The 17,555-nt window shown below is 44.0% G+C and overlaps 1 protein-coding gene across 3 annotated transcripts in view; it reads right to left on the minus strand.

The window, feature by feature from the left end:
- The window catches only part of SLC4A11 (solute carrier family 4 member 11), a 98,194-nt gene that overhangs the window by 44,282 nt on the left and 36,357 nt on the right, over positions 1–17,555 (minus strand). For 2 of the 3 annotated variants that reach the window (XM_059470677.1, XM_059470675.1), the window contains exons 4-7: positions 15,372–15,418; positions 9,590–9,821; positions 8,923–8,985; positions 8,297–8,378 (exon numbers count right to left, since the gene is read on the minus strand). In XM_059470677.1, coding sequence (XP_059326660.1) covers positions 8,297–8,378; positions 8,923–8,985; positions 9,590–9,821; positions 15,372–15,418 — 424 coding nt within the window. The remainder of the gene's footprint in view (positions 1–8,296; positions 8,379–8,922; positions 8,986–9,589; positions 9,822–15,371; positions 15,419–17,555) is intronic. The other variant, XM_059470676.1, reaches the window with a different exon arrangement.

A 17,555-nucleotide genomic window follows, 5' to 3' on the forward strand; every position in this document is an offset into this window, starting at 1 on the left:
ATAGATTGAAGATAGAAAATCAGATTTTAATATCTTCAATATTTGCATTTAAAAAAATTAAAAATCATACCATCAAGTATTTTCTTACTGAGTTTGACTTCCTGATCTCAAACTGGAAGCAGCCTGATTCTACAAATTAATCTCATACAGACACTTGTCTGAGAGCAAGCAAACAGCTTAATTAGAACAATACAGGGCATGAGAAAGATGACACTGGTTCATTTATTTCCTAACTTCCCTTCACCACAGCCTCTTGTTCTTTTTGTACTTGAATCAGCTTTGCAAGAGAGAAAGATCAAGGCAGGTCCTAAGGTGAGGAATAAATATCTTTTGAAGTAATTGAAAATAGAGTGCAAGCAACACTTGTTTTCACAACCAAAGCCAAGCCCCTGGTTGCAATCCAGCTGTGGCTGGACAGCAGACAAGTCTCCTTGTGTTACAGCTCAACAAGCCAGAGGGGACCTGAACTCTGGGCTTTGGACCAACTGGAGAACCTTCAAGTGGCCCAACACCTTCAGTTCTGCCACCTTCACCCACCTGGTCACCAGCAGTGAATGATTACTGAAAGCATTAACATTAATTCTGAGCTCAGCTCTCAGCATTTGCACACCTCAGCTGCTGAGCTTGATGCCTTGTGAAGGCTGACCCAGAACAGAGGTTAGAGCTAAAGAATAAAGCAGAGATTTATTAGGAGGCCTCAATGGATGCACCTTAGGCAGCACAAGAGCCCAGCCAGGGCTGCACCCAAGATGAACCAAAATGGTCACAAAATGGATAACTGGTCATGGGGTCTCTCACTTTTATAAGTTCTGCCCCATTTGCATATTGGAGTTCATTATCCCATTCCAGCTTTAGCCCATGCAGTCCCATCCTTCTTGTTTTTCTCTCTCCAGCCCACGGTGTTTGTGGTCTTGGGCCTGAGATTTGGATCATTTGTCCTTGTTCCCCAGCTGGAGAAGGAATTGTTTTGTCTCCCTGCTCTGAAGAGAGCTCACCATCCCCTCATATGAAACCCAGACCCACACACTAAAGCAGCACAGAATGTGAAAAATAGAAAAGCCAAAACCTGAGGCATCAAGCTCATCAATTAACCTGTTTTGGAAAGAAAGGTTTGCTGGGCATTTTGGACGTCCTTTCTATCCCAGCCATGGCCAGCAGCAGCAGGTATCAGCACCTGTGGCTCACAGAGTTGTACCAACACTTCTCATTCACCTTTCCTTCCAACCATGTGCACCAGGCAGGACCTGACCAAACAAGAAACCACTCAAGTACAAAGCAATCTGGAAAAGCCTATTATAAAGTGCAATAACAAGCAAGCCACAAGTTCTGGAGTTTTCTTTCTCCCTGGAGTGACAGGGTTATATTTCAGCTCCATGAACTGTGTCCAGAGCTGTGTTTTCCAGAGACAAGAGTCCTGCCAGCAGTGCCAAATCCCACTTCAGCTCAAGAGCTTCTTGGGTAGGTACAGAGGGAAAACTGGACTGCAAAAAACTGAGCTTTGCTATTGGGTCTCTCTCACATATAAGATCATTTCCATGGCAGCCACCAAAAATTTGTGTTTCCCTAAGTCAGGAGTTCACTGTTTTCTTAAGCTGAGGAAAGAGGATCCCACAGTACTGAAATATTTCACACAGTGGAATTGACATTGACAAGACACCACGAAATTAATTGTCATTATCAACACTTTTCATCTCAAATAGTTTTATTCAGAGTGCTGGAGTTTGAGGTTTCTCACACTTCTGAGAGTCCCCTCCAGCTCCTCTATAAAGAACTCTATGGACACTGACACAGGGATCTAAATCCCAATATCACACCAGCAAAATTGAGAATTTCTAGCACTTAGGTCAATGTACAAATAATTTAGATCAATAACACCTTTACAAATCAGGCTGGAGTTAATTTAGTGAGGACAAACCTGATTAAAACCAGATTTAAGCAGGTGCCACAGAGAGGATGGGATGTACCTGAGCCTGGCTGCATGGACGGGAGGAACAGTGCAGAATGCAGCCTCATCTCAGTCTGCTCTCCCTCTGTTACATCCATTAATTTGGGGAAAAAAATGATGTTTCAATACTTCCAGTGCAAGGCCAAGTCTCTCCTGCCCATGCATCATTCAGCAGCTCAAGCTTTTCTTCAAATTTAAGCCATTATTTAGCTGACTCAGATCCTATTCCCTGGTGTAGCACTTACAGCTCCCACTTTTGTTTTAATTCCAGAACCCAGATACAAATACAATACAAACCAAAACTGCAGTCCCAACTAGAATTGTGCAAATATTTGTAAAAGACACACAAAAAAATAAAGTTCTCTGGTTTACATGGAGAAATCCCAAGCCAAGCAAGACTGCAGGTAAAAGTCAGCACAACTCAGGCCAAGAAGAAAGTCACTTTCAAAATGAAACAAGTTTTTTTAAAAGTAGAACCTAAACTCCCACTAAAAAAAAAAAAAAAAAAAAAAAAAAAAAGCTGGAGGGTAAATAGCCCCAAAAAACTGAGAACTAGCAAGACATTTTCAGCTGACTCTAAATCAAGTCTGGTTTGGTCAAAGCCTCCAAGTTCCTTTTCGGTTTGACTTGAGCTACATTTGATTCTCCCTTGGTTTGGCCAGAAAGCTGAAAAAATCTATTTTCACCCAGTATTAGTCAGCCCAGGAAATGCTGGACTATGATTTAATGAGATGCCAAGTTTTGTTCTCAGCAGTTTTATCTTGATCCCCCAATAACTGAGCTTGTAAAAAAGGGCATTTAAATGATAGCACAAATTCTGCTTCCCTGTGCTCCTCTCTGCCTCTGGTGGTGCTGAGGGTGGCACTGGGATGGTGAGAACTGGCAGAGCTCCACCAAAATCCCAGATCCACCGAGTCCCACGTGCCCCAGGTCTGCCCCACACCCAAGATGTTATCAGAGTAATAACACATTGCTCAAGCAAATCATAAAAAGGGTCAAATTATGGAGACCTAAGAGAAACAGAAACCCTCTTTTAAAAGGGCAAGAAAGGAAGTTAATTCAGAAACAAATTATCCCTTGCAGTATGAAAAAGTGCCCAGCAGAGGTAATCAGCCAGCCAGCCTTTTCCTGTCCCCACACAGAACAACAATGACACTTCTTGTTCTCAACCACTGCCAATAAATCTTCCTTTGCTGAGCAGCTCCAGGCACCAGCGTGGAGAAAGCAGGATCTGCAAGTGAGGAATGAAGCTGTGGCCAGGCCAGGCAGCTCACCCAGAGCTTGGCACAGGCTGGTCTCAGCCACAACACCCCCACTCCAGGCTGGGAGTCCTTCTGGCCTGGGAAATGCACCTTGCTGGGCTCCAGGAGACTCATCCTCTCCAGGGGGAAGGATCTCCTCCAGCTCAGTGAGTATTGAGAATTCTGCTTCATCACACAGCACCTGCAGGAGCTCTCCAGCACCACCTGGGATGGCCCAGTATGGAGGGAGAGGCCCTTAAAAGAGAATTAATTGGTTCTCTGAATTCAAAGAACCCTTGCCAGATGTTGGCTGTGGCACTGGGGCTGTCACTGTGATATTTCCTGAAAAATCCCTTTGCCAGCATTTCTTCTCCTGGGAAGATGAGAATACTCAGGAAAAAAAAAAAAAAAATATTATCTCATTTGCTTCTCCCTGTTTTGCTGCTTTGGAATGTGGCAGGAGATTGTTTACCAACAGGTGCATGTTTGATTAGTTTCATGTGATTTGCTTTTAATTAATGACCAATCACCATCAGCTCTGTCAGACTCTGAGGAGTCAGTCATGAGTTTTTCATTATCATTCTTGCTAAGACTTCTGTCTGTATCCTTTCTCTTTCTTTAGTATAGCTTTAGTATATAATATAATATAATATAATATAATATAATATAATATAATATAATATAATATAATATAATATAATATAATATAATATAATATAATATAATATAATATAATATAATATAATATAATATAATATAATATAATATAATAATAAAGTAGCCTTCTAAGAACATGGAGTCAGATTCTCAATTCCTCCTTTGTCCTGGGGACCTCACAAACTGGGGCCATGGTTTGGAGGTGAACACGGTGGTGCTGCACTAAGGGTTGAACTTTTCCAACCTTCCTGATTCTATAAGGAGAATTCTCACCCCTGTTCAGACCCTGCAGGAATCAAAACAAGCCATCTTTCTTCTTCAGGGCCCAAATTCCTAATGCAGAAGTTGAATTTGAGGTTTTCTTGACATAAAACAGCACCTGCAAAAGCTTCAGCTCTCCAGCATAATCCGGGAAAAACCAAAAAGGGTGGAGAGGCCCTTAAAAAGATTATATGGTTCTCTGAGCCCAAAGAACACTTGAGAGATGATGGTTGTAAATTCTGGAGAAGAGGCTCTTGCTTTCAAGGCTCCAGATCTTGTAATCATCCCTCTAAATGAAAATATTTGTTTTAAGCAGTCCAACTGTTTTAATTTCCCTTTTTGCCCTTTAAAAGAACAATCTGAGGAAGCAAGTGAAGCATCTCTATTTGCAATCTATTCAACAGCTAAATCAGAGACAGTGTGACTCTTCTAGAAACCCACAGACCTCTGGATCTGGAAAAATTCTTAAACACATGAAATGGACTGGCATTAGTTCTGTTGAGAGTCACATCTTTCACAGTAATAGATTAAATTTGGGATCTAACTCCTCAAATTTTGATTATCTCAACAGCAGCCTTGCTGGTTATCCAATATCATCTCACAATACCTATTTTTGAGAGGCTACCTGGGTTTTTCTGTGTTAAACTCCTCCACAGGAGTCACTGCCATGACAGGCTGCATCAAAGGCAGAAATTCTATAGCAACACAGAGGACACAAAGCACTGAACCACTCTTTGCTTGCTGAGAAGTTTTTTTCCCCTCTGCTCTGCCTGTTAAAAGAGCTTTAGGAAATCACTTTAATGCCCAGTCCATGTGCTTTAGCAATCCAGCCAGAAATGCCTCTACAACTACTCCATCCTGACCATGGAGCAGCTTGATTTCACATTCTTCTAAGGATTCAGCTCTGGAAATCAGCAGTTATATCAATCTGCTGGCAGGGAGAACACAGCCTGGAAGCTGGGATGCCTGGGGAGTTCCATCAGCTCAGGGATATTTATTCCATAACCCACTGAGCTGATACTTTTCCTAGCAGGACATGAGGGAGAAAAATCCACCAGCACCCAGTTAAGCCATTTTAAAATCATCTATCCTTCACTCCAAGGGGAAAAAATTAAAAATCAGGCATTTTCATCTTCATTTGTCAGGCAGTTAAAGAAGGAGTGGGGTCTGACAGGACTTGGGTTGTGATAGAGTCACGTCTTCATGGGATAAGGAGGAGTTTCTTGGCCTTTTTGAGGTATAAAACTGCAACACCAAAACCAGCAGCTCCATCTAGAGCTTCTTCCCCATTTATCCCATGGAAAACATCCAGTTTACCCCTCTGTGCTGGGATCATGGCAGGTCTGGGTGCTTCAGGGGAGCTTTAATCATTCCGTGCTGCAGGTCCTGCCAGCAGCTGAGCTTCCTCACTTATATAACTGAGGTAAACACTCCCCAGTCTGGGACAGAAGTCCCTCATCCCAGGTTCTCCAAGGAAACAACAAGCAGCAGCTTCCCAGGGAAGCAGAGGAGATCTCTGGGCCAGTTTGGGTCTTCCTGTTCTGGCAAATGCTGGAATAGGAGTAAAAAAGAGTTGTGTCCATGGTTTCAAAGGTGAGAGACCTTGTCCTGGGCTGATGGAACTCATCTATAACAAGGTTTGCTTTCTACTCAGGAAATGACCATGTACACAAATAGAAAACTTCATTCTTCCAGAGCTGGACCCTGGTGGCCACTGGGGCATGAAAGGCTTTGATACTCATTTTAACAGAAGAATCCCAAGTTTTCCATAAGCTGATGTAGCCTGGTCAGCCTCCTCCTCTTGCCTCCTCAGCAAAATCAGGTTCTGGTCATTCCTGACAAAACCACCCCTAAAGCCTGCAGTGAATCAAAATTCAGTTGTTTTTCTGGACTTCACAGTAACATTGAAACCTTGAGATCTTCAGTTCCTCAAGGGTTTGTTCTGCCCTGTGGCTGAAGCCCAGCTCCATATGGAATGTCTGACCTTGCTGGAGCTTCCCTAGACCTGAAACCATCAGGAAAGCACCAAATCCAACATAAGCAGAACAATTATCTCAACCCCAGGTTTTCCCCACTGCTCTTTTCACAGAGGATAAATCAGATAAGAAATAAGAGCCTTCTTTCCAGCACAAAGGAGAGGGAAACACATTTTTGTCTTCATTAGGAATGTTCTTCTGCAGGCAGGCTCTGCACAACTCGGTGAATATCCTACACAATTCCTTCTTTTCTCACCCTTAACTAATTTCAGCTGTTAATATTTCCCCTCATTATCTATACATAAGCAACACCACCAAAACCTTACCTCTGAGCTGTTCCTCCTCATTAATATAATCTTATTATATCAATTTTATCTCATCCACCAGGAATTAAAAGTTGGTTAAGGTACACCAACCCAGCAGTGCTAATTTAAAATTTAGCAAAGGGTATAGACCAAATGCAAGGATAAAGAATAGCAGATATCTTAAAGGTTCTTCCCACTCCTATGGAAAAATTTTTCATCAACAAATTCCTTTTACTTCAGAGGTTTGGAAGCTGTTTTGCAATCTGACTTCAAGAAAAATGTAAGATCTAAAAATATGGTTCACAATCTGTTGCACAATAACTCCAGCAGAAATACAGTGCAATAATTAGATAATTATGGTTAATAACTCATCACTGCTTTCCCACCACTTTCTTCTCCCTCTTCAGAGCAACAAAAGGCAGAAACAAGGAAAGTTTTGCACAAGACACCTTCAGGCTGTGAGCTTATTTTTTAAATCATCTCTTGTCATGGAAGCCAGGATTACTCACATGGATGCATTTAAAGCTCTGGCTCACTTTCCTAACCGGCCGAACCCACCCTTTTCAGTCTCATGTATGTAATCACAGCATTTGTATCCTGACCTTTAAAATCCTTTGCTGTTAAGGCAACACTCCCCAAAACCCTCCTCACCCCACAGGAGCAACTTCCATCCTCTGCATCAGCAGCACCTTATCCTTACTGCTGTTACCCTTCCTATGGCGTCCAAAGAGGAGAAAACTGCCCGAAAGTCCTCTTGGTTGACACTATTTTACTTTATAGATTAGTTTTGTTCATTGTGGTCCTGCTCTGTAAGTGCCAGGTATAAAAAAGTTGCACAAAAAGCACAAAATATCATCCAGCTCTCTGATGCCCTGATATGCCATCACTTCTTTTTCACATGGAGATCACATCCTTCTCTTTCATAAGAGATTCAAAACAAGGGGAAGATTTCTCCTTGTTTGTTGATTGTGTTGTCTACTTTTTGATTTTTTTTAATCCTCTATTTCTCTCCATTTTCCCCAGCCATAAGCAGAGGGCAGGAGAAGAAGAGCAAGCAGAAGGAAAACTATTGTGACAGTTGTCCCAGCAAACTGGCTGGGAAGGCTAAAATATGTGCATGCCTTTAGGCACCTATCCCACATATCCCAGCCATTTCTCTGGGAATTAACATATTTCTTGACAACTCTGACTTTAGGAATGCACAGGAATAAAGCAAGAGTCAAAAAGGCACAGCTTTGGCTGGCTCAGGGACTCAGGTTCTGGCTTTTCCCCTGTGAAGGGACAGCCTGGCTCACCCCACAGGCCTGACTTGGAGACAATGACTTCAAACCCCAGTTCTGGTCAAGTGCAAGCTGGGGTGAAGCCACCACATCTCATAAATCCCAGGTGACAGAGTTCTTAAGGGCCTGCTCCTCCAATGTTTAACAGTGTTGACAATTAATCAGCGTCCAAATTAATTGTCAGACAAAGTAATCAGTGTATAAATAGTGTGGAATGTCTGACTTCAATTTTCAGCTACAAAGTTTGGATGGTTCCATCAAAGGACCTAAGAAATCTTTTGGTCCAGGCTCCCAGACTTTGGCAGGCAAAGCAGTCCATGAACCAGTTTGCTTGTCCCCTTATTAGCATTTCTCAGTAATTAGCATTTTCTGGCTCATTTTTTCAGCATTCTTAGCTTGTTAACAGCAGATTTCTATAACATCCAAGAGCTGAATGCCCTGGAGGGGCTGTGGTCACCTACTGCATGTGTTTGCCAAGAGAAGCAGCCCAGAGAGAGACAGATCCCACAGGATGGATGGAACAAGCACCACCATCTTAACCCAAAAGGGCACATTCTGAACCTCTGCTCCTCCCAGCAGCAGGAAAAGGTTTGGATGTCAGTGATTTTGCTCATCTAAGCCAGGTACTTACATGATACAGAGCCAGGACTGCTGATACTGCACCCCAGTGACTGTGGCTGTGACCCCTTGAATTGTGTCTGATAAGAGGTGAACTGGGAAGAGAAGAGAGGGAAACATCACAGGCTGTCCTCATTTATTCTGCAGCTGTAAATAACATTTCTGTCTAAATGGAAGCTGACTACTAATCCCAAGCATTCCTATCTGCCCAGTGGACTAATGCAGGGGTGGGGGCTGACAGAGAGAGATGGAAACATTTGCCCTGCTGCTTTTGAACTGTGTCCTTAAACTATTCACAGCTTAGAAAAGCAGCTGCTTTCTCCTCCCAACATCATCCTACTGCAGTACTGGGTTATTAGATTAGCATTATCCACCACACACACACAGACAGGACTGGGAGGGATGTCACCTTCCCAAACCCCTGCCCTCTCTCCCCCTCTTCCCAGCTACTGCTCTCACACTATTTTACAGCACTACTTACTTTTTGTTCTTTATTGGCAGAAAGCCTAAATTAAAAGGATTACAAATGCGAAGCTCTACAGACAGGTAGCAAGAAGTAACCAAAGCATGAACATGCTTACTACATGCTCAGGACTTGACATATCTGTTAAACAAATTCACTCAGGCTGTGACAGTTACATTTGAGGTGCGCTGGATATGATAGTGCAATCGTTCCTGGTGGCTCTGAACCATCAAGGATGCCTACAGAGAAACAATGCTCAGTTAAGCTTCTTCACATCTTGGGCTACAAGGCAGTATTTTTTTAGACTACACTACAACATTTTTTGATAGCTTAAGGTGATACCAGCTGTTGATAGCTTAAGGTGATACCAAGCCAACAACCTTGGCTAGGGCTGCCCCAGTTGAGCTTCTGGAGGAAAATCAAGTGTCTCCAATTTCCTCCAATGGGCTGGGAGTGACACAAAGGATCAACCCTCCCCAGTTACTCATCCAAAGCAGGCAAAATTCCTCAGCCTGTGTGAATTCAGGTGGAGAATCACAAGGCAAAGGAGCCATTGCTGATGACGACAAGCAAACCAAAAGGGTCCACACAGACAAGACACCCCAGAGAGCACCACAATGGATGATCTTAATGAAACAGGGGCAAGACTCCACCAAACCACAAAAACCCAGGAGAAATGAGGCCCTTCAGTCTAAATGACATGGAAAAAAAAAAAAAATCAGCCCATGGGATCACATGCAACGTGCAAGCCTGGGGACCACACAGTGATTGTCCAGCACACCCCACCATGGCAAGGATGGCAAATGAAGAGCAGCCCAGCAGGCAAAGCAAAGAGCTGATTACCGTTCCCTTCCCGTGGGGTCCCTGAATCTGTGAATAAAGTGTTCATGATTTTTTCGAAGTTGCAGCTGGGCTCCATGTTCTCAGGATCCTCGGCGAAATGTCTCAGCATCTCCCGGAGAACATCGTCCAAGGACGTGGCTGTTTCATCCAGGATGATGCTCGCTCTGGCCAAGAAACCATCCAGGTCTCTCTGGGCTCTCACCTCCTCCTCAAAATTCTTTAATTTCAGGTACTGTGTTGAGAAAAGAGCATGAGACAGCTGTACACAAAACCAGCAAAGCAGAATCTGGGTCCTTCACAAGCAGTTTTGCTGAGGTTAGCACCGAACCAAAGATTCTATTGCCCATGGAGATCACAGGAGAAAAAGCATTTTATGCATTAATGCATGGAAGGTTTGCATTTTCAAGGCTTATCCTAACAGTGTGCCCACAGGTGAATGCCCAGGTACCATTTATACCCATATATATACTGACACAGAAACCAGAATTTTTTTAAAAAAAGCTTTTTTGTGGTTGGTTGTTTTTTAAGACTAGAATAAGTTGGTCGAAAAGTCAAAATATTTAACGTAGCATTTTAAATCTTTTTTAGATTCAAGTAATTCAGGAAGTTTGAAAAAACAAGGGAAAGTTATTTGGGAGAAATGGACACTGAGCTCAGCAGCATGAAAAATCACCAGTATGAATCTCAGTGCTAAGTCAACTCAGTTGTCCTCAAACTGGGAACCATCTGTCCCCAGGGCTCCCAGTTAGGGAGCCTGAAGTGGCAGGCGGGGAATCTCATCCAGCCCACCAACTTTTCTGACATTTGCTAAATTTCTGTTCTTTCCACTTCCATGGAAGTTTTCTTCCTTTGTAGACTTAGCTTTAAAGCAATAATGAATAAAAGACAGCAGAGGCTGAAACTATCCCAGCTCTCTGCTGGTTCTTTCTGCTGTCCCAGACTCACTGGCTTTGAGATGGAAGAGACAGTCCCAGTATGTCAGAACTCAGTCTCTTCATGCAGGAAAAGTTAATTCTTTATTCACACAACTCATTTAATACAGTTTTTACAGCCCTCCTGGGCAACTTTAACTGGTTAATAGCTTTCTTGCTAATTACTCTATTGGTTAGTAAAAGGTATTTTACTTGTCTATCAAATCTCTCTATTCTTGAATTGTTTACATATTACCTTCACTGATGGGACTGAGCTTATTGTTTATCTATCTTCTTATGGGACTGAGCTTATTGTTTATATAGGTGCACTTGTTTTCTACCCTAGAAATAGACTGTTGTGTTAACAAACTCTCATTTTCAAGATGTTTTTGCATGAGAACTTGCAAAGTACTCAGCTGCACTTAGAAGTGACAGGCCAGCTATTAATGTAGCAGAGCAGGCCTGATTTTATGAGGCTTTTCTTTTACAATTTTTCTACCTGTCTGAGATATGTAGACCTCAACTCCTTCCTGCACCTGTCAGTGGGAAGGTGATTAACTGAGTGATCAAACTACAAATTCCCATTGCAGAGTCCTCGGAAATCCACACACAAGCATTGGACAAGGAGGGCTGGCAGTGCTGGCCCTCTCCTTCAACAGCCTGAGTGAGGAAATGGGAACTGAGCTGTTCTGTGGATCTTCCTTCCCATGGGAAAGCTGCCAAGCTCAATTCGTGATGCTGAGACCAGATTGTCAAGAGACATTGAAACCCTCAGTTCCCCTCAAGCTCAGGAAGAACCAAGCTCTGAATTGCTTTTACAAATCTGATCCCCAGCTGCCTCCACAGCCAGGACCATGCCAGATTTCCCCCAGGGTGCAGGGCCATCCCTCATGGGTCCTCTCCTTCCATGCACACTCTCTCTTACCTTTTCCATTTATAGACACAGGCAAAAAAATGCTAACATCTCCCTAATTACTGTAATTATCACAGCAACTATCAAGTTGTCAGTACACATCCATTGCAATTAGCACTGTTTTACTTTGCATCAATCACTCTTTCCACAGCATCCTTGAGAGGGAGGATTCTCTGAAGCGTTGCAGCTCCCACCCCCAAGGCTTTGGAGCCATCTGCTCGTAGGAGAGGAGACGGTGACACAGCTACAACTCCACCTCAGAAGTGCAAGCACTGAGTCTGTCTCAAAAGTGAGAGCAGATTAACATACACCTGTAATAATGAGTTTTCAAAATAGCAAAGGTGGCTTTGTGTCACCAGCTTCTGCAGAGAAGCAGCCAGAAGGAGAATAGCAGAAGGAGAAAGGTGAGGGACAGCAAAAAATTAATCAAAGGCATTCATGTGGGTTATCTGCCCAGATCACAGAATCACAGAATGGTTTGGGTTGAAGGGACCTTAAAGACGATCCAGCTCCATCCCCTGCCATGGGCAGGGACACCTTCCACTAGCCAAGGTTGCTCAGAGCACTATCCAACCTGGCCTTGGACACTTCCAGGGTGGGGCAGACACAGCTTCTCTGGGCACCCTGTGCCAGGGCCTCACCATCTTCATGATAAAGAATTTTTTCCTAATATCCAGTCTAAACCTACTCTCTTTCAGTCTGGAGGCATGTCCCCTTGTCCTGTCACTCCAGACTATTTTAAATGATCTCTTCCCTTTCTTGTAGCTCCCTTCAGGCACTGGAAGGCCCTAGCTCATCTCAATCGACCCTGATCCTGCACTGAGCTGTGCCTGACAGCACCAGCAGCAGCTCATTGCAAATCAGGAGGATTCAGCTCCAGCTGAGCCACAGGCTTCAAGCAATGCCTTGGAAAAATAACTTTCCATGCCCCAGAGCTGTTTCATTTCCCTGCTGTTGGTCCTTTATAGGAAATAGGGGGAAGACTCATATTTATCATCCATTTAGCATTATCATCACTCCCTGAGATTAGGGAAGGCATTATAGAGTCATGGAATGGTTTGGGCTGGAAGGGAACTCTAAACTCATCCAGTTCCAAGCCCTGCCATGGGCAGGGACACCTTCACTAGCCCAGGGTGCTCCAAAGCCCTGTCCAACCTGGTCTTGGGCACTTCCAGGGATCCAGGGGCAGTCACAGCTTCTCTGGGCACCCTGTGCCAGGGCTCACCACCTTCAAATGGGAGCATCTCTAACACCCAATCTAAATCTACTCTCTGAGCTTAAAGAGGCTTTATGCACATTAAACATCACAAGGCAAGCAGCCACCATGAAAGGAGAGAAATCCATCACTCCCTGAGACACACCAAAATCAAATTACTGGAAGCACTGGCACAGCAAAGCCTCAGAGACAGCTCAGGCACAACTGTTCCAGCCAGGACCCCCACTGGGTTCAGGGCAGATTAATGAAGGCTCCCTCTCTAATATTTTTAGCTGGATAGTCAAGTCACACCAGGAAACTTGATGCTGGAAATTCGATGCTGGAAACTGCTTAGGAAGAAACCCAAGTCAGCTACCCAAGAGCCATTTGAACAGGTCTGGGCATCCTTGATTGCAAAGCTCCACTTGCACCGTGACAGAACAGAGGCTGTTGTGCCAAAAAAGGGGGAAAACGCTGAAAAAGCCTGCCCTGACTTCAGGCAGGCAAAATCACACATTCTAACTTATCAACAAGGCTCAAAATGCAAGCTCTCTCTTGGCTGGCTGCTCAGGAGGGAGACACCTTCACTTAGAGCCACCAGCACAATTTTTCTGGTGTCCAAAAAATCCCATTCTGCTGAGCAGAGCTCTGCCTGGGCTGCTGCCATGGTGCTTTGGGCCAGTTCCCTCAGAACCACTCTGTGATGGTGATTAAATAGCTCAATCTGTGTGAAGAGCCTTTATTCCTGCCCACCAAATGCTAGATAGCAAATTGCCTGAGACACAAACTGCCCTTCCAGAACCACAGGCTTCCACCAGAGACAGGGACAACCTGCAGGGAAACTTCTCCAAACAAAGCTTCTCACTTCTCTGCTGGTGATTCCCCCTTCCCAGACACTTGGAGCCATCTCCTCCATGAGTCAGGTCTCAATTTCCTTTGCATTTGAAGCACAAAATTTCCACTCATCCTCCCTGGAGGGAAAAACTGGCAAAAGTGTCTTTTTCTCAAGCCCTGCTAAAGCTCTCTGGTATTTGTGGCTCCACAGCACACTAAAATGCTCAAGCATGAACTACAGGCCAGAAAAAGCAAGAATCCTACAGCTCTGAAAAGGAAAAACAAAATAGAAGAGACACTTATGAGTTAGCAGTTTCCAACTATTTCTTATCAGAGGCAGATCCTGAGTTTGGGCTTAGAATTTGCACTTTTAAGTGATTAAGTTCTCAGGTTACTTTCAGTCAAGTGTGTATGACTGAGAACCTTGGCACTGGGATTAGACAAGACAAATTAGGGATAAAGACATTTTCATTCCTGAGCATAGAATTGCTTATTTTAACTTTCCATGATTCTATACTAAACAATGCTTAATTTTTTTTGGTGGTGCCTTTGTTTGGGGTGGTGTTTTCTTTGGTATTGATTTGCTTTGGGGTTTTTTGTTAACTTGGGGAAAAGGTTTCTAAAGCTATCACACATTTCCTCCCACTACTAATTCACACTTCTGAAATATCTTTTCAGGATTTGAGCTGTCTCAGAGTCCTAAAGCAAAGCAGAATTAAAAGAGCTCTCTGGGATTCCCTAAAAAGCCCCCAAAGCTTACAAGGCTGGACAAACTAAAACTTCAAATTACAACCTGCAGCAAAGCCTGAAATCCAAGATCTCAGGCACTGGCACAACTGCCCAGGGCTGTGGTGGAGTCCCCACACCTGGAGGGATTTAAAAGCTGTGTGGATGTGGCACTTGGTGACATGTCAGTGGTGGCCTTAGTGGTGCTGGGGGAATGGTTGGATTTGTGACCTTAGAGGGTTTTCCCAACCTAAATGATTCTGTGATTTACCAGGATCACTGATGCCACAAGTTCCCATGACAACAGCCACTCCTTCAGGCACAAAGTCAAGACAACTTAATGCACCAAGAGCCTCCCAACTCTAAAGGCAAAACTTCACACAGTACTAAATGCAAAATCAGAGAATTAAAGAATGGCTTGGGTTGGAAGGGACCTCAAAGATCACCCAGTGCCACCCCTGCCATGGGCAGGGACACCTTCACTACCCCAGGGTGCTCCAAGCCCTGTCCAACCTGGCCTTGGACACTGCCAGGGATCCAGGGGCAGCCACAGCTGCTCTGGGCACCCTGTGCCAGGGCCTCCCCACCCTCACAGAGAAGTTATTAAAAACCAACCCAATTCCTCCCTGAGTACTTTCTGTGCCCTTCCATAGCTGAAGGTTTGAATAACAAAACCTAGAGAGGGTTTTTTTGCACTTTCACCTTATCATTAGCGAGTTGCAGTCTCAGGAGCAAGTGTAAACTAAGTGTGGGCTCCCAATCTCCCTCCTAGCCTTGTTTCCAGGGATTTCACTCCTGCTGAACCTCCTGAAGGATGACTGAATAGCTGGAATAAAGAGGGAACCAAACCCCAGCCATGTCTGCTGGGTGTCTCTGTTTCCAGCTCCAGAGGAGCTCAGCAGCCAGGACACATTTGGATCCCTGTGGAGGCAGCTGCAGAAGAGAAAGTGATGAATTAACATGTCAAGGAATTGTCTGTGACAAAAAGCAGTGGAACAATCAGAATTACAGAGAAATTTTTCTGAGAATGAGCAGCACGGGCATTTTAGCTTTAAAGAAAGGGAGAGGAATTGAAGAGAAGAAGCATTTAAATGCCTTTTGTTTAGGCCATCGACAAGCAGCCTCTCAAGTGTGTTTCATGATCCTTTTCTGTACTTCTGGATGATGAAAAAACCAAATTGGTCACACAGCACCTCTACTTACCTTCCTTGATGTGTGCAGTAACACGCAGCCAGCACCTTCACTTTCAGCTGGAAAGAAGGAGAAAAAAACCCACATCAGAAGAGTGTTACTATCAGAGGTACCTGACAGGCAGCAGGAGCCGAGCAGGAGGCTCAGGAGGAGGTGAAGCATCACTCTCTTGGCAGGGGATGATCTCTAGAGAAAAGCAGAGATTCAGTTTTTACAACATCTCCCATTTTGGAAGCGTGAACCAAGCACGCTTGGATTGGCATTATCTGTTCACTAGGGGATTGTGTCTTGCAGCTTTTTTTGGCTGGGTTTTTGTAACTCTGATGTATTTTTACTCTTCCCTTCTCTCCCCTCCCTCTCCACCTCCCCAAAAATCCAACTCCTAATCCTTGAAGTAATCATTTAATCCAATGCATCGTTTTTTGATAGATTGAGGCTACGATTTCATGAGTCACCCTCGTTTGGAAACCCTCCTTGTCCTCGTTAAGGAGTCAACAATAACAGCCAGGCACTTCCAAGGGATTGCAGGCAGTGACTCCAAGATGAGCACATTAATGTCCTGTCAACTCACCACGCTGCCTCCATAAATCTGAGCAGAAAGCAACACAGCTCTTGGGAAAGCAAACTGCTGTTTAGGGACTAGTAAATGTCATTGAATACACAGGATGGGGGAACCCGGGAAATTCCCACTTCAAACTTCCACAAGCCAACAATAACATTTTCTTAGAGTAACTACAAAGCAATTTTTGGGTATCAGCTACAAAACAAAACAAAATCAAGCTGTATTTGCCAAAAGCCCAGTCCCTGCAGCCAAGGCAGCTTCTCTGTGGCATTATTTGTCCCTCAGGTACTTTTTGTGCAGAGAATCATGGAACAGTTTGGGATGGAAGGGATCTTAAAGACCATTGAGGTCACTTTCCACTTGACCAGGCTGCTCCGAGCCCCATCCAACATGGACTTAAACACTTCCAGCCTGGCATCCTTCTCCTTAAGTTCTCCAAAAAAAACCCCCTAAAGCCTGAGCTGCTACCAAAATGAAGCACATGAACAGCTTTAATTTGAATGAGCACAGCAGCAGCAGCAGCATGGAAAAACCCACTGAAGACCAAAACTTTTCCAGAGGCCAAGCTGTGGAAAACTACAGAGATGTAACACGGAGTTAAGTTATTCAGATGAGGGTTTTGCTTCCTTTCCAGAGCTCTGCCTCCAAATCCTAACCTGTAAGAGCTGCTGCAATCCCATGACTTGGCCACTCACCTTCAAGCCAAGCCCTGCTACTCTTCAAAAATAAGCTGAGGGCGCAACTTATGTTAAAACTCCAGAACTCCAAAAAAAACCCCAAAAAAACTATTATCTTTTGCATGCAGAAAGCTGCTTTAAACAAAATCATTGCTGATCAAACAGAAATTTGAGTTTTGCCCTCAATGGGATTCAAAGGCTCCAACTCAAAGTGGGAGCAGAGCTGTAAAAGAGGGAAAGGATTGACTTCATCTCCCCCTAAACACAATGAGGTGGTTCAGAGGCTTCAGTTACATCACCCAACTTCTCCAAATTTCACTTGGATGCTGCACATGTGATTAAAAGCATCACTTAACCAGACAAGTCTGCTGCTGCAACAGCCCCAATTATTCCTGCTTTTGCTGCGCCTTTTGGAAAACACAAGCTGTTTCATCTAAAAAGTGCAATTTATTATTAAAAAGCAAGCACCCAAATAAACCAGAAACATCAAGCATTTTCCCCAGGCTCTCACATCTGTAGTTCTCCAATGCTCACTTACCCAACTTCCAGCCTAATTACACATGCAGAAGTATGCGGGGAGATTTGGAAGCCCATAAATATTCATTGAGGAGAAAACATGTTTTGGTTTATCTGCTTTTGCAAGAAATAGTTCTGGAGAGACAAAAAAATACCCACAATCCTGAACAATAGCAGGCACATGCTGAAGAGAGAGCTGCAGCCTGTCCTCATGGATACATGGAAATGGAACAGAAATTCTTGTTGTGCTTTTATCAGGCAGCAGCTCTTGGTTCCTCTTATCATTTTCGAGGTGTATCAATCTTTGCTGACAGCTCTCTCACGTACCCAGCTGGAGGAGCACCAAGTGCTGCTTTATCAACACAAGCAAAAACATCTCATTACATCTGTTGGAGCAGGATCTTTCAAACTTCTCAAAAAAGCTGTTCTGGGTATGGAGGA

The sequence above is a fragment of the Ammospiza nelsoni genome, chromosome 4 (genome assembly GCF_027579445.1).
Source record: "Ammospiza nelsoni isolate bAmmNel1 chromosome 4, bAmmNel1.pri, whole genome shotgun sequence".
Taxonomy (NCBI): Eukaryota; Metazoa; Chordata; class Aves; order Passeriformes; family Passerellidae; genus Ammospiza; species Ammospiza nelsoni.